The sequence below is a fragment of the Dendrobates tinctorius genome, unplaced genomic scaffold (genome assembly GCF_039654945.1).
Source record: "Dendrobates tinctorius isolate UK_male_01 unplaced genomic scaffold, ASM3965494v1 ptg000164l, whole genome shotgun sequence".
Classification (NCBI taxonomy): Eukaryota; Metazoa; Chordata; class Amphibia; order Anura; family Dendrobatidae; genus Dendrobates; species Dendrobates tinctorius.
The window spans coordinates 6,053,922-6,072,138 of NW_027361831.1; the positions used below are offsets into that span (position 1 = coordinate 6,053,922).

General features: G+C 45.3%; 1 protein-coding gene across 1 annotated transcript in view; it reads left to right on the top strand.

Moving 5' to 3' along the window:
- Positions 1–6,652: 6,652 nt before the first annotated feature.
- Positions 6,653–18,217, top strand: part of LOC141052995 (uncharacterized) — a 65,493-nt gene continuing 53,928 nt past the window's right edge. The window contains exons 1-6 of the mRNA XM_073550318.1: positions 6,653–6,761; positions 9,355–9,501; positions 9,631–9,810; positions 9,891–10,014; positions 10,098–10,195; positions 10,394–10,484. Coding sequence (XP_073406419.1) covers positions 9,421–9,501; positions 9,631–9,810; positions 9,891–10,014; positions 10,098–10,195; positions 10,394–10,484 — 574 coding nt within the window. The 5' untranslated portion in view covers positions 6,653–6,761; positions 9,355–9,420. The remainder of the gene's footprint in view (positions 6,762–9,354; positions 9,502–9,630; positions 9,811–9,890; positions 10,015–10,097; positions 10,196–10,393; positions 10,485–18,217) is intronic.

Sequence of the window (18,217 nt, forward strand, 5' to 3'; positions counted from 1 at the left end):
CAGTAGTATGGCCTGCGTCATCCTTCAATCTTGGTTGGGGTGAAGGACACAAGGAAAGGTGTGGTTCATGAACATGAGCCTCCAATGACGACTCAGTGCTTTTACTTTTTACAACTGAAGAAGAGGAGGCGATAGAGCTGGAGGCTGAGTCAGCAATGTAAGACAAAACTTTTTCCTGATGCTCTGCCTTTAAAAGCGGTTTGCCAACTCCTAGAAAACTAAGCGTTCGAGGCCTTAGGTAGACAGACGATGACGCAGGGTCAGCACCTCCTGCATTTGGTCCTATTTTGCTCTTGCCACTACCATCAGATCCACCACCAACACCATCATTACCAGCTGCCAACCCCCGCCCAATTCCACGGCCTCTTCCACCAGCCTTCCTCATTTTTGGTAGAAATGTAGACAAAATCCAACAAACTATATAGTAATGTAAAACAAGGTACAAGGTGTCTATAGGACAGGGGAGTTTTAGAATTTCTGCACACACTTGTGGACAGTGGACACTTGTGGATTGTGTGCGGCCCACTGATATCTGAGCGCTATGTGACACGCTCGATGGCACAGCTGCCTGTGACCAAAGTGACGAGAGGATAATGGAGATTTTGAATCTCTGCGTACACTTGTGGACAGTGGACACTTGTGGATTGTGTGCGGCCCACTGATATCTGAGCGCTATGTGACACGCTCGATGGCACAGCTGCCTGTGACCAAAGTGACGAGAGGATAATGGAGATTTTGAATCTCTGCGTACACTTGTGGACAGTGGACACTTGTGGATTGTGTGCGGCCCACTGATATCTGAGCGCTATGTGACACGCTCGATGGCACAGCTGCCTGTGACCAAAGTGACGAGAGGATAATGGAGATTTTGAATCTCTGCGTACACTTTTGGACACTGGACACTTGTGGATTGTGTGCGGCCCACTGATATCTGAGCGCTATGTGACACGCTCGATGGCACAGCTGCCTGTGACCAAAGTGACGAGAGGATAATGGAGATTTTGAATCTCTGCGTACACTTTTGGACACTGGACACTTGTGGATTGTGTGCGGCCCACTGATATCTGAGCGCTATGTGACACGCTCGATGGCACAGCTGCCTGTGACCAAAGTGACGAGAGGATAATGGAGATTTTGAATCTCTGCATACACTTGTGGACAGTGGACACTTGTGGATTGTGTGCGGCCCACTGATATCTGAGCGCTATGTGACACGCTCGATGGCACAGCTGCCTGTGACCAAAGTGACGAGAGGATAATGGAGATTTTGAATCTCTGCGTACACTTGTGGACAGTGGACACTTGTGGATTGTGTGCGGCCCACTGATATCTGAGCGCTATGTGACACGCTCAATGGCACAGCTGCCTGTGACCAAAGTGACAAGAGGATAATGGAGATTTTGAATCTCTGCGTACACTTTTGGACACTGGACACTTGTGGATTGTGTGAGGCCCACTGATATCTGAGCGCTATGTGACACGCTCGATGGCACAGCTGCCTGTGACCAAAGTGACGAGAGGATAATGGAGATTTTGAATCTCTGCGTACACTTGTGGACAGTGGACACTTGTGGATTGTGTGCGGCCCACTGATATCTGAGCGCTATGTGACACGCTCGATGGCACAGCTGCCTGTGACCAAAGTGACGAGAGGATAATGGAGATTTTGAATCTCTGCGTACACTTTTGGACACTGGACACTTGTGGATTGTGTGCGGCCCACTGATATCTGAGCGCTATGTGACACGCTCGATGGCACAGCTGCCTGTGACCAAAGTGATAAGAGGATAATGGAGATTTTGAATCTCTGCGTACACTTTTGGACACTGGACACTTGTGGATTGTGTGCGGCCCACTGATATCTGAGCGCTATGTGACACGCTCGATGGCACAGCTGCCTGTGACCAAAGTGACGAGAGGATAATGGAGATTTTGAATCTCTGCGTACACTTGTGGACAGTGGACACTTGTGGATTGTGTGCGGCCCACTGATATCTGAGCGCTATGTGACACGCTCGATGGCACAGCTGCCTGTGACCAAAGTGACGAGAGGATAATGGAGATTTTGAATCTCTGCGTACACTTTTGGACACTGGACACTTGTGGATTGTGTGCGGCCCACTGATATCTGAGCGCTATGTGACACGCTCGATGGCACAGCTGCCTGTGACCAAAGTGACGAGAGGATAATGGAGATTTTGAATCTCTGCGTACACTTGTGGACAGTGGACACTTGTGGATTGTGTGCGGCCCACTGATATCTGAGCGCTATGTGACACGCTCGATGGCACAGCTGCCTGTGACCAAAGTGGCGAGAGGATAATGGAGATTTTGAATCTCTGCGTACACTTTTGGACACTGGACACTTGTGGATTGTGTGCGGCCCACTGATATCTGAGCGCTATGTGACACGCTCAATGGCACAGCTGCCTGTGACCAAAGTGACAAGAGGATAATGGAGATTTTGAATCTCTGCGTACACTTTTGGACACTGGACACTTGTGGATTGTGTGAGGCCCACTGATATCTGAGCGCTATGTGACACGCTCGATGGCACAGCTGCCTGTGACCAAAGTGACGAGAGGATAATGGAGATTTTGAATCTCTGCGTACACTTGTGGACAGTGGACACTTGTGGATTGTGTGCGGCCCACTGATATCTGAGCGCTATGTGACACGCTCGATGGCACAGCTGCCTGTGACCAAAGTGACGAGAGGATAATGGAGATTTTGAATCTCTGCGTACACTTTTGGACACTGGACACTTGTGGATTGTGTGCGGCCCACTGATATCTGAGCGCTATGTGACACGCTCGATGGCACAGCTGCCTGTGACCAAAGTGGCGAGAGGATAATGGAGATTTTGAATCTCTGCGTACACTTTTGGACACTGGACACTTGTGGATTGTGTGCGGCCCACTGATATCTGAGCGCTATGTGACACGCTCGATGGCACAGCTGCCTGTGACCAAAGTGACGAGAGGCTAATGGAGATTTTGAATCTCTGCGTACACTTTTGGACACTGGACACTTGTGGATTGTGTGCGGCCCACTGATATCTGAGCGCTATGTGACACGCTCGATGGCACAGCTGCCTGTGACCAAAGTGACGAGAGGATAATGGAGATTTTGAATCTCTGCGTACACTTGTGGACAGTGGACACTTGTGGATTGTGTGCGGCCCACTGATATCTGAGCGCTATGTGACACGCTCGATGGCACAGCTGCCTGTGACCAAAGTGACGAGAGGATAATGGAGATTTTGAATCTCTGCGTACACTTTTGGACACTGGACACTTGTGGATTGTGTGCGGCCCACTGATATCTGAGCGCTATGTGACACGCTCGATGGCACAGCTGCCTGTGACCAAAGTGACGAGAGGATAATGGAGATTTTGAATCTCTGCGTACACTTGTGGACAGTGGACACTTGTGGATTGTGTGCGGCCCACTGATATCTGAGCGCTATGTGACACGCTCGATGGCACAGCTGCCTGTGACCAAAGTGGCGAGAGGATAATGGAGATTTTGAATCTCTGCGTACACTTTTGGACACTGGACACTTGTGGATTGTGTGCGGCCCACTGATATCTGAGCGCTATGTGACACGCTCAATGGCACAGCTGCCTGTGACCAAAGTGACAAGAGGATAATGGAGATTTTGAATCTCTGCGTACACTTTTGGACACTGGACACTTGTGGATTGTGTGAGGCCCACTGATATCTGAGCGCTATGTGACACGCTCGATGGCACAGCTGCCTGTGACCAAAGTGACGAGAGGATAATGGAGATTTTGAATCTCTGCGTACACTTGTGGACAGTGGACACTTGTGGATTGTGTGCGGCCCACTGATATCTGAGCGCTATGTGACACGCTCGATGGCACAGCTGCCTGTGACCAAAGTGACGAGAGGATAATGGAGATTTTGAATCTCTGCGTACACTTTTGGACACTGGACACTTGTGGATTGTGTGCGGCCCACTGATATCTGAGCGCTATGTGACACGCTCGATGGCACAGCTGCCTGTGACCAAAGTGATAAGAGGATAATGGAGATTTTGAATCTCTGCGTACACTTTTGGACACTGGACACTTGTGGATTGTGTGCGGCCCACTGATATCTGAGCGCTATGTGACACGCTCGATGGCACAGCTGCCTGTGACCAAAGTGACGAGAGGATAATGGAGATTTTGAATCTCTGCGTACACTTGTGGACAGTGGACACTTGTGGATTGTGTGCGGCCCACTGATATCTGAGCGCTATGTGACACGCTCGATGGCACAGCTGCCTGTGACCAAAGTGACGAGAGGATAATGGAGATTTTGAATCTCTGCGTACACTTTTGGACACTGGACACTTGTGGATTGTGTGCGGCCCACTGATATCTGAGCGCTATGTGACACGCTCGATGGCACAGCTGCCTGTGACCAAAGTGACGAGAGGATAATGGAGATTTTGAATCTCTGCGTACACTTGTGGACAGTGGACACTTGTGGATTGTGTGCGGCCCACTGATATCTGAGCGCTATGTGACACGCTCGATGGCACAGCTGCCTGTGACCAAAGTGGCGAGAGGATAATGGAGATTTTGAATCTCTGCGTACACTTTTGGACACTGGACACTTGTGGATTGTGTGCGGCCCACTGATATCTGAGCGCTATGTGACACGCTCGATGGCACAGCTGCCTGTGACCAAAGTGACGAGAGGCTAATGGAGATTTTGAATCTCTGCGTACACTTTTGGACACTGGACACTTGTGGATTGTGTGCGGCCCACTGATATCTGAGCGCTATGTGACACGCTCGATGGCACAGCTGCCTGTGACCAAAGTGACGAGAGGATAATGGAGATTTTGAATCTCTGCGTACACTTGTGGACAGTGGACACTTGTGGATTGTGTGCGGCCCACTGATATCTGAGCGCTATGTGACACGCTCGATGGCACAGCTGCCTGTGACCAAAGTGACGAGAGGATAATGGAGATTTTGAATCTCTGCGTACACTTTTGGACACTGGACACTTGTGGATTGTGTGCGGCCCACTGATATCTGAGCGCTATGTGACACGCTCGATGGCACAGCTGCCTGTGACCAAAGTGACGAGAGGATAATGGAGATTTTGAATCTCTGCGTACACTTGTGGACAGTGGACACTTGTGGATTGTGTGCGGCCCACTGATATCTGAGCGCTATGTGACACGCTCGATGGCACAGCTGCCTGTGACCAAAGTGACGAGAGGATAATGGAGATTTTGAATCTCTGCGTACACTTGTGGACAGTGGACACTTGTGGATTGTGTGCGGCCCACTGATATCTGAGCGCTATGTGACACGCTCGATGGCACAGCTGCCTGTGACCAAAGTGACAAGAGGATAATGGAGATTTTGAATCTCTGCGTACACTTTTGGACACTGGACACTTGTGGATTGTGTGCGGCCCACTGATATCTGAGCGCTATGTGACACGCTCGATGGCACAGCTGCCTGTGACCAAAGTGACGAGAGGATAATGGAGATTTTGAATCTCTGCGTACACTTTTGGACACTGGACACTTGTGGATTGTGTGAGGCCCACTGATATCTGAGCGCTATGTGACACGCTCGATGGCACAGCTGCCTGTGACCAAAGTGACGAGAGGATAATGGAGATTTTGAATCTCTGCGTACACTTTTGGACACTGGACACTTGTGGATTGTGTGAGGCCCACTGATATCTGAGTGCTATGTGACACGCTCGATGGCACAGCTGCCTGTGACCAAAGTGACGAGAGGATAATGGAGATTTTGAATCTCTGCGTACACTTTTGGACACTGGACACTTGTGGATTGTGTGCGGCCCACTGATATCTGAGCGCTATGTGACACGCTCGATGGCACAGCTGCCTGTGACCAAAGTGACGAGAGGATAAGGGAGATTGGATTGCTTTTAAAAAAGCAGTTTGCGTAGCAGTGGGTAAACAGCAATGCCAGCGTGTCAGGAAGCCTTAGAAGGCAGCCCAACAACCAACACCACTGATACACCACAATATAGCCTCCCCTTGCACTGCACACACAGTGACTTGTGTGTTGTGCAGGCCAAATCGCTAGCAGCAGAAGCAGTTTTTTTGTCTTCTTCCCTGCCTAACGCTCTCCCTACAGAATCAGCAGCAACCTCTCCCTATACTAAGATCGGCAGAAGTAAGATGGCGGTCGGCGTGCACGCCCTTTTATACCCCCTGTGACGCCCACCAAAGCAAGTCAATCACTTGCATGCCCTTCTGAAAGATGGTGGTGACCCGTGCCTATGTTATCACGTTGCCCACAGTGTCCGTGGATCCTGATTGGCTGAAAAAGAGCGCAAAACAAACTTTTGAAACGCGACTTTGGCGCGTAAGTCGCCGACCTCGTGGCCGACCTCATCCTAGGGTCGGGTTTCGTTTCATGAAACCCGACTTTGCCAAAAGTCGGCGACTTTTGAATTTTTTCGACCCGTTTCGCTCAACTCTACTAGTGATGTGTTGGAGTGTTTTTTGTTGTTGTTGTTTTTCATGATTCCATAATTTTTTCCCTCAGAATTGAGTGATTCCATAATTTTTCCCCTATGCTTGATCTAAAAAAGTTACCATTTCTGACTACCACATTTTTTGTTCTTGATTTCTTTTAGTGTTTCTTAAAGCCAGAAAGTTGCCATTTGAATTGACTCTAGTTTTGTGCCATGTCTGTGATCTGCTTTTTTTCTACAAAATTAAGCAACTGAATGAACATCCTCCAAGGCTGGTGAGTCCATAATTTTTGCTAGGGCTTGTACAAGTGTGTACGTTTTATTCTGTTTAATAAACCAATTAAAAAGAAAGGATATATAACAAAATAGTGAAATGAGCGTTTGTTACTGACCAAATACTTATTTTCCACCATAATTTGCAAAATAAATCTTGCCAAATCAGACAAGGTGATTTTCTGGATTTGTTTTCTCATTCTGACTCTCATAGTTGTGGTCTACCTATGATGTCAATTACAGGCCTCGCTCATCTTTTTTAAGTGGGAGAACTTGCACAATTAGTGGCTGACTAAATACTTTTTTCCCCACTGTACTATGTGGGGACATCCAGTTTGTATATAATTTCCTGCCTAGTGGCTAATCAGAATTGGTAGACAGTGGTATCTAGATATATCTAAGATGTCTCATATCATAATATTCCAGTCAATGGGGCTAAACAATGCTCCCTTAACCCCTTAATGACCGGTGCTTTTTTCGGTTTCGGCATTTTCGTTTTTCGCTCCCCTTCTTCACAGAACAATAACTTTTTCATTTTTCCATCAATATGGCCGTGTGAGAGTATATTTTTTGCGGGACCAGAGCAATAACTTTTTTATTTTTCCGTCAATATGGCCGTGCGAGGGCTTATTTTTTGCGGGACGAGTTGTACTTTTGAACAACACCATTGGTTTTACCATGTCGTGTACTCGAAAACGGGAAAAAAATTACAAGTGCTGTGAAATTGCAAAAAAAAAAAAGTGCAATTCCACACTTGTCTTTTTGGTTGGCTTTTTTGCTAGGTTCACTAAATGCTAAAACTGACCTGCCATTATGATTCTCCAGGTCATTACGAGTTCATAGACACCAAACATGTCTAGGTTCTATTTTATCTAAGTCGTGAAAAAAAATTCCAAAGTTCGCTTAAAAAAAAAGCGCAATTTTCCGAGACCTGTAGCGTCTCTATTTTTTGTGACCTTGGGTCGCCTGAGGGCTTATTTTTTGCACTCCGAGCTGAAGATTTTAATGATACCCCCTTTGTTCAGATATGTTCTTTTGATCTCCCGTTATTGCATTTTAATGCAATATTGCAGCGACCAAAAAAACGTAATTCTGGCGTTTTGATTTTTTTTATCGCTACGCCGTTTTGTGATTGGGTTATCCTTTTTTTTATTGATCAGGGGATTCTAAATGCGGCGATACCAAATATTATTAGGTTTGATTTTTTTATTGTTTTAATTTGATTGGGGCGAAAGGGGGGGTGATTTAAACTTTTGCTTTTTATTTTTTATTTTTAAACACTTTTTTTTTTTTTTTTTTACTTTTGGCATGCTTCAATAGCCTTCATAGGAAGCTAGAAGCATGCCATACTTGATCGGCTCTGCTACATATAGGCGATGCTCAGAAATGCAGCATTGCTTTGAGCGCCGACCACAGGGTGGCGCATATAGCAATCTGCCGGAAACAATCATAGAGGTCTCTATGAGATCTCTGGTTGTCCTGGCAATGCATCGCTGATCCCTCATAACGTGACTGGGGTTGGCGATGTGCTCATTTCCGGGCGGGCGCCGGAAGCGCTACTTAAATGCCCGCTGTCAGAGTTTGACAGCAGGATTTAACTAGCTAATAGGCGCGGGCGGATCGCGATTCTGCCAGCACCTATTGCGTGCACATGTCAGCTGTTCATAACAGCTGACACGTCGCGGCTTTGAGGTGGACTCACCGCCTGAGCCCACCTCAAAGCTGAGGTACTATCCCATCAGCGGTCAGTAAGCGGTTAAAATACATTTAATACCTGGGTAAAGTTGGTAGATATCGTGCAGCTAGTGGTGCTGGCCAGAGTGGTATCGCAGAGCTGCGCTCACCCTTCCCGCCCGACGGGCGCCGGTTCGCTGCTCGCTTCTTCCGGGGGCGTGTCACGGGGATATTATGATATGAGACATCTTAGATATATCTAGATACCACTGTCTACCAATTCTGATTAGCCACTAGGTAGGAAATTATATATTGTTACTATTCTTAGCACTGCTTTACTTTTTTTGATCCTTTTTTATCTATTATTAATTTTCTTATTATATTTATTATGATCTACTGTATATTATTTATGGAATTTCTTATGGATTTGATTTATAGTACCTAGTAATTTATAGAATCCATCCTGGTTTATACAGTGGCTTAGCTATGCTACTATTAGGTGCTGTACCCCCCTAGTATGTCTCCCCTTCTGTTTTTGATCTTAGCCCTGTCTATTCTTAGCGTCCATTATTATTATTTTAAAGTTGTTCATTAATAAAATCTATGTTTTTAAGTTTATACTTTGTTGGAATCTCTTCTGGTCTAGTGACAATGTGCCACATTAGACAAATTTGTTGTATACTGTTTGAAGTGTCCAACAGCCACTTTATTTTTTGGGGCACATAGGCATAATTCTGCTCAAGATTAAGAGATAAAAACTGATAGAAAAAAAAGATAAAAATTAGCTAATTTAAGTTCGGCTGGTTGGATCGGACGTCCATAGCAGTCATGGTTTTTGATGTGAGCCTTTGGTACATTTGGTACTTTCTGCTACACAAGATTCTTTATGATGTTATATCGGCTCAACTTCTCTCCATTCAGGTCTCTACAATATCGGATTTTCTCAGTGCAGATCTATTTAAGAGAACTTACCTGATTGACTCACCAATGATGGATCTGGACAGGGACAAGATAGAGGAGAGGATATTACACCTCACCCTAGAGATCCTCTTCCGGCTTACTGGAGAGGTGAGAGATTCTGATGACGTCACATTACATCATTCTTATCTATGGGAATAACAGATGGACAGAACTGGAGAGGTGAGGACTCTGGAAATGTCTGTAGTGAGATTTATTAATGTGTTTCTCCATAATTAGGATTACACAGTAGTGAAGAAGACCTCTAGTGAGCGCTGTCAGGCCCCTGAGTCTGAGAGATGGGAAAGACCCCTGATCCCAATCATGGGGCCTCCACCTCACCCCCTGATACATGAGGACATTAATGACCAGAAGATCCTAGAACTCACCTACAAGATGATTGAGCTGCTGACTGGAGAGGTGACACTGCTGGGAATGCTGGGACTTTATACAGTAATGCTATGAAGGGATCGGAAAATAACGGTATCATTGTATGTCAGGTTCCTATGAGGTGTCAGGATGTTGCTGTCTATTTCTCCATGGAGGAGTGGGAGTATTTAGAAGGACATAAAGATCTGTACAAGGACGTCATGATGGAGGTTCCCCAGCCCATCACATCACCAGGTAATAGACAGGACTAAATACACATGGCCTATAATTATCTACATGAAAAGAATGAATTCAGTCCCTGTATGTGTTTCCTCCAGATCTATCCAGTAAGAGGACAACACCAGAGAGATGTCCCCATCCTCTTCTTCCACAGGACTGTAAACAAGAAGATCCCGATGTTCCTCAGGATCATCAGGTAGATGGAGAGAAGGTGTCATGAGATCTCCCCTATGATGTGTAGACGGCTGTAAAGGTCTTGTGTTTAGTCTTGTTTTATCCACCAGTATTATATGTTTTATACTTGTGTAATGAGAACGGTGGAGATGGCAGGATTAGAGCTGATCATAGATGTGACTTCTCCGTCGGTCTGAGACTTTTACAATATTTGTTTTAGGGTGAAGATCTGACCCATATTAATACTACAGAGACATGTGTGAGGAGTGATGAGCGGTGTAAGGAGGAGATTCCTACATATGATCACCCAGGTGAGTAGTAACCAGAGTAACTAACTGCAGAAAAGTCACAAATTCTTCTCAGTCACAAGCTGTAGCTGCTTTAACAGTGTTGTAGTCTGGCCATATCACAATCATGTGATCACCATTTTGCTGCTAGACCACAACATTGTCTTCCACGCAAAACTGTTCCCCATTTCTTTGGGCATTTACCGCCCTTCTTCTTCTATATAACTTTCATCCCGGAGGATCCACATACCTCCTGGGATTAGAAGAGGCTGTCCCCTATCTGCCCAGATCTGTATACTACAAAGCCAAATGACAGCGTACGTAGAATGTGCTGACAAGTTAGAAAATCAGTTTAAAAAAAATATTATGATGGGCCTCTAAGAGAAAGAGGAGGGTAATGATGCTGTTACCTTGAAGGAATACTGCTGGCATCATGTAGGATCAATGTACCTTCTATCTCTTCTGTGCTGCTCAATGTGCTCATATGGTCCCTACAAGACCAGGTCCAGTCTTTCTGGCCAAATTTTGCTTTTATGATAGAGAACATTAATGGTTCAGTGAGGCCAAGTATGAATTTCTGTACATTAACAACAGAGTTTCCCTTTATTCTGACTTTTCAATTTCTTTTAAAACTAAATTCTAAGTGGAATGCAATAAACTACACAAAAACATTACACCTGTACCATGATGGAGTGCTAAGCTGTGAGTAGTTGATGGCTGTAATACACATTTATTCACCCCTATTGGAGATGTATTGGCATGGCTCAAGCCCTGGTTTCATAGCCTGTCGCAAAATCACAAACTCCATTATGTTTTCGATGCTAAAAAATTCAGATTACTATAATGGGGAACACGAATACCTTCTCTACTCTTCTAGTCAGGACTTATGACAGCTTCAATGGTCCATCATATATGAGTAGAGAAAATACAAAAACATAAGACACAAGAGTAGTCAGTAAAGAGGCCGGGGTCACAGCAGGAAACAAACAAGTCAGGAGCTGAGCATAGAGGACTGAACCAGAGGAGAATAAGGTTACCTGGCCGCTTCCAGCAATCTGCTTCAAGCTTTTTTTTTTTTTATTTTAAACTCTTTTTATTGAAAGATTCCACAAATGAATACAACAAGCATTTAACAGTGCAGTATAGAATTCAGATCAGCCATATAATCACCATCCACAATAGATATGAAAGCATACTTTCACTAATAGAGTAAACAAGCAAAACAAATAAAGTATAACATTAACAATATATTCTACCAAGCATTGCACCATCAAACCAACAGGTTCTTTGTCAGAGTTTGAGTCTTTCTTTATTCAGGTTATAATAGACACTTATTCCTAAGATCACTCGTAGCATCACTTTCATGCATAGAAGAAGATATACTTCAGAGGTTATACCACGAAATTGAAGAGGTTATAGCATTAGGGGCCAGATGTGTCAAGGGTGAGTCACACCATCTTTCCCAAATCCAGTGAGACTTCTGGAGGCATCCTCTATGCCTGTATAGTATATTTGATCTAGGTATCTTTTATATAGTTCTATAGGCATACCGTCAGATCCCGGAGTTTTCCCATTAGAGAGAGACGTGACTGCCTCCTGAATTTCCTCCAGAGTGACCTCCTTGTCCAGGAATGCCTGCTCTTCATGAGAAAGCTTAGGAAATTCTACCTGGCCTAAATACTCATCAATTTCTTCTGCAGTATGGTTCATTTAGGGGGTATACAACTCACTAAAATGTTCTTCAAATCTGTTTGCAATTAGGTCAGATCTGAGCACCGGGGTTCCCTCCCTTGTATTAATTGACAATATAGATGGGGATATTTGATTTTGTTGGACTATGGATGCTAAAAATTTACTTGATTGGTTAGCTAATTCGAAATAGGTTTGAAATAAGATAAGAAATAAGATAATCCTTTAATCGTCCCACCATGGGGAAATTCAGAGCATTACAGCAGCAAGGCAGGAACAAGTACAGGTACAGATGCATAAAGGCATTACATTGACAGTAGGTAGGTACATATACGAAAAAAAAAGATATAACCGGACTATCACAACTTTGGATCTATCAGTTCACTGTTTGGGTCGTTCTCCGTTTTGGACAGTGCTGGTTATACAGCCTAACTGCAGCAGGAAGGAAGGACTTTCGATAGCGCTCCCTCTCACATTTAGGATGAAGTAGCCGGTCACTGACAGTACTGCACATCTTTGTCACGGTCTCATGCATGGGATGGGAATCATTCTGCACCATGTAGCTCACCTTGGCCAGTATCCTCCTGTCGCCTACTTCCTGAACTGGATCAAGGGGGCATCCCAGGACAGAGCTGGCCCTTCTAATCAGTTTGTCCAGCCTATTCCTGTCCCTGGTTGATATGCCCCTACCCCAGCACGCCACACCAAGGAAGATGACTGATGCCACAACAGAGTTGAAGAAGGATGCAAGGAGTGCCCCCCTAACTCTGAAGTCTCTCAGCCTTCTGAGCAGATAAAGCCTACTGTGGCCCTTCCTGTACACTGCATCCAAGTGATGGGCCCAGTCAAGCTTATTATTGAGGATCACACCAAGGTACTTATAGGTGTCGACTATCTCAATGTCATTTCCCTGAATGTTCACCACTACTGGTGGATTTTTTCCCTTGCGAAAGTCCACCACCAATTCCTTGGTCTTCCCGGAATTAATCCTAAGGTGGTTCCTCTGACACCACTCCACAAAAGCTTGGTTAGTATCTCTGTACTCTTTCATCTCCTCCTGTGATGAGGCCTACTATTGCAGAGTCATCAGAATACTTCTGCAAGTAGCAGCTAGATGAGTTGCACTTAAAATCCGCAGTGTACAGTGTGAAGAGAAAAGGGGCAAGAACTGTACCTTGAGGTGCCCCTGTATTGCAGATCACCGTGTCTGACACACTGTCCCGAACCTTTACAAACTGAGGTCGGTTCGTGAGGTAGTTAAGGATCCAGGTGGAGAGTTGGAGGTCCACGCCAACAAGGCCCAGCTTGTCTCTCAGTAGACCTGGCTGTATGGTATTAAAAGCACTAGAGAAATTGAAGAACATTATTCTCACAGTGTTCCCAGGTTTCTCCAGGTGAGAGAGAGTCCTATCTAGAAGGTGGATAATGGCATCATCCACACCAATGCCCGGCCTGTAGGCAAACTGGAGAGGGTCCATATCCGAGCTCACTAGAGGACTGAGACGTGTGAGAACCAATCTCTCTAGTACCTTCATCAGGTGTGATGTCAATGCTACAGGTCTATAGTTATTAAGGTCTTTCGGATAAGGTTTCTTCGGAACTGGTACCACACACGATAATTTCCACAGTTGTGGTACTATACCTATTCTCAGGCTCATATTGAACAGATATGTAATGATCTCACTCAGCTGGTGCCCGCAGGTTTTGATTAGCCTTGCACTGATGCCGTCAGGACCTGCAGCCTTCAAAAATTTGATCTTATCCAGTTCTTTTGCAACCTGGGTACTTGTGAAGAACAGACCCTCCCTCAGTTGACAAGTTGCAGCAGGGGGTGAGGTTATTCTAGCAGAGAGGTGTGAATGGTATGCAGGGGCAGGAGCAGCCAGTGTGTGATTAAATCTGTTAAAGAATAGATTAAGTTCATTAAGCCCCTCTTTATCTACAACCATCCTGGAGACAGTCTGTCTATGCCCAGATATAGACTTTAGACCCTCCCAGACTTCATGAATCCTTTTCTGTGACAATTTCAGTTCAATATTTCTCTTATAATTAGACTTTCCCTGCCTGATTAGATTCTTCAGATCTTTCTGCACCTCTCTCAGCCTGCCCTTGTCACCTGATCTGAAGGCCAACTTCTTCTCTTTGAGAAGAGCCTTTATTCCAGAGCTGATCTATGGTTTATTGTTAGAGAAGCACCTCACTACTTTTGTGGGTACCGTGTTGTCTACACAGAAATTAATGTAGTCCGTTATACAGTGTGTGAGACCATCCATGTCATCACCATAAGAATCTTGCAGCACTTCCCAAGTGGTTGTTTCAAAGCAGTCTCTCAGAGCATCATCACTCTCCTCAGTCCATATCCTCACTGTGCGAGTGACAGCAGGTTCTCTCTGTACAAGTGGCTTGTACACGGGTTGGAGGTGCACTAGGTTGTGATCAGATCTTCCAAGGGCGGTAGGGCTGACGAGGTATAAGCCCCTCTCACATTGGCAAAGAACAAGTCCAATATTTTGTTGTCTCTAGTGAGGCAGGTAACATACTGTATGCAACCGGGTAGTATGGATGCTGGAGACACATGATTGAAGTCTCCCAAAACCAGAAGGAGTGCTTGGGGGTGAAGGGACTGGATCATGCTCACTGTGGATTGTAGGACTTCAGTGGCGGCATCAGCTTTCGCAGAAGGGGGGACATATGCAGCTATCATGATTACATGCGATAGTTCCCTCGGTAAATAAAAAGGTCTCATGCCCACAGCTAATAGCTCAATGTCCTTACAGCATGTTTGCTCTTTGACCACGATGTGCCTAGAGTCACACCATCTATCATTCACAAATATCGCCAGCCCTCCGCCTTTCCTCTTACCGCTCTCCCTTGTCCTGTCCACGCGAATGAGTTTAAAGCCATCCAACGAGACAACAGTGTCCGGAGTACCTTCGGTGAGCCAGGTCTCTGTAAACAGCAACATACTGCACTCCCTTAATTCCCGATGATGTCTGGTCAGCGCCGACAGTTCGTCCATCTTATTCCCGAGTGACCTCACATTGCCCATAATGACGGAGGGAAGAGCAGGTCTATAGCGCCTTCTTCTAGCTTTCCTGAGGGCTCCAGCTCTGCAACCTCTTCTCTTAGTCCTCCTTATTTCTGGTAGAATGTCCTCTGGTCTATTAGCAGCATGCTGCCTTGCTGTATCCCTAAGCAGCAGTATAGCTTCTCTGGAGTAGACAATAGGGTCTTTTTCAGTTCCTGGATTTCCCAACACAATAGATCCAAGTAAAAACAAGGTAAAAAGTCCATCGAAGGTCCAGGTCCTCTTATGGTTTTCCATAGTGCAATGTCCTTTGGAGTAACAATAAAAAAGAGAAAGGAAAAATACAAAAAATAGAGAAAAAAGGAGAGCAAAGAAGGAGCTACTGTAACAGGCTACCACTCCAGCGGCGCCAGGAAGTGTTGCTTAGTGAAAAAGAGTTTACTCTGGGCTTTTTCCTGCAAGTGTATCATATACTCCCTCCCCTTCTTGAGCCATTTGTGTAAAGTATTATCGGAGGGGTTATTAATATATTCCGTTTCCAGTGACTTACATTCACCAGCAAGTCTCTGTTCCCTAATATGGTATTCTCTTTCAATATACAAAATCGTAGACTTAAAACATCCCCTCAAATATGCCTTAAGTGTGTCTCACATTACCAATTTATCAGGGAAATCAGCGTGGTCTGTTATAAAAACATCTAGTTGATCTACTATTCTATCTTGTTCCCCTATAAGGGATAACCAAAATGGGTGTATACGAAATCTCTTAGGTCTATCAGAGCCACCCAAATGAAAACACATTACCAATGGAGCGTGATCTGATACTGCCCTAGGAAGATACTCAATTTCATGTAAATCTGCTGCAGTATTATTCCCAAATGCGTGATCAATTCTGGATAAACAGGGAATAGCCGGCGTGTAACAGGAGAATTCTTTCTTAAGGCTGAGTTCACACGTGGCGTTTTTTTCACGTTTCCGCGGCGGTTTTAACCGCGCGATTTTGCCGCGAAAACGCGAAAAATAAGCATCCCATGCATTCCTATGGGATTCCGCAATGCTGTGCTAATGCTGCGGTTTTTACCGCGGCGGAATCGCTTCGCGGTAAAAACCGCAGCATGCTCATTAATTTGCGGAATCGCGGCGATCCCGCACCCATAGGAATGCATTGTTCCGCTTACTTCCCGCATGTGGCTGTGCACACCATGCGGAAAGTAAGCAGAACAATTGCGGATGGTACCCATGGTCCGGAGGAGAGGAGACTGTCCTCCGGGCTATGGGTACCATATCCCTGTAAAAAATAGAATTTAAAAATAAAAAATAGTGTTATTCTCACCCTCCGACGTCCCGCGCAGTCTTTCCGCTTCTCTTCACGCTCCCGTTCCCAGTAGTCCTTTGCGAAAATGCCCGCGATGGCGTCCGTTCTCGCGGGATCGCGAAGTCTCGCGGTCATTCGCGCGACATCATCGTGAATTACCGCGAGACATCGCGATCCCGCGAGAACGGACGTCATCGCGGGCATTTTCGCAAAGGATTACTGGGAACGGATGCGCGGGACGTCGGAGGGTGAGAATAACACCATTTTTTATTTTTTTTTACATTTTATCTTTTACTACTGATGCTGCATAGGCGGCCTCAGTAGTAAAAAGTTGGTCACACACATCAAACACTATGTTTGACGAGTGTGACCAACCTGTCAATCAGTTCTCCAAGCGATGCTACAGATCGCTTGGAAAACGCTAGCATTTTGCAAGCTAAATACGCTTGCAAAATGCTAGTTTTTCCGCCGGAAAATCGCGGGAATTTAAAATGCGATTTTCCCGCGGACTGGAATTCCGGAATTCTCGCTGTAATTTCCGCGAGAGTTCCGGTACGTGTGCACTTAGCCTAAAAGGGTGCTGTTGTCTCCATAAATCAATCCAACCCATTTCCGTTACGAAAGCTTCTAACACAGTGGTGTTGTGGCCATCAGGTCCAGAGCCTGTAGCTCTCATTTTATCCAAATAAGTATTAAGAACCATATTAAAATCACCCATGGGGTTGTAGATATTAATTAGTACATAAGGCACCCCATATCTATGAATGCATATACAGTGGGGCAAAAAAGTATTTAGTCAGTCAGCAATAGTGCAAGTTCCACCACTTAAAAAGATGAGAGGCGTCTGTAATTTACATCATAGGTAGACCTCAACTATGGGAGACAAACTGAGAAAAAAAAATCCAGAAAATCACATTGTCTGTTTTTTTTTCATTTTATTTGCATATTATGGTGGAAAATAAGTATTTGGTCAGAAACAAGCAATCAAGATTTCTGGCTCTCACAGACCTGTAACTTCTTCTTTAAGAGTCTCCTCTTTCCTCCACTCATTACCTGTAGTAATGGCACCTGTTTAAACTTGTTATCAGTATAAAAAGACACCTGTGCACACCCTCAAACAGTCTGACTCCAAACTCCACTATGGTAAAGACCAAAGAGCTGTCAAAGGACACCAGAAACAAAATTGTAGCCCTGCACCAGGCTGGGAAGACTGAATCTGCAATAGCCAACCAGCTTGGAGTGAAGAAATCAACTGTGGGAGCAATAATTAGAAAATGGAAGACATACAAGACCACTGATAATCTCCCTCGATCTGGTGCTCCACGCAAAATCCCACCCCGTGGGGTCAGAATGATCACAAGAACGGTGAGCAAAAATCCCAGAACCACGCGGGGGGACCTAGTGAATGAACTGCAGAGAGCTGGGACCAATGTAACAAGGCCTACCATAAGTAACACACTACGCCACCATGGACTCAGATCCTGCAGTGCCAGACGTGTCCCACTGCTTAAGCCTGTACATGTCCGGGCCCGTCTGAAGTTTGCTAGAGAGCATTTGGATGATCCAGAGGAGTTTTGGGAGAATGTCCTATGGTCTGATGAAACCAAACTGGAACTGTTTGGTAGAAACACAACTTGTCGTGTTTGGAGGAAAAAGAATACTGAGTTGCATCCATCAAACACCATACCTACTGTAAAGCATGGTGGTGGAAACATCATGCTTTGGG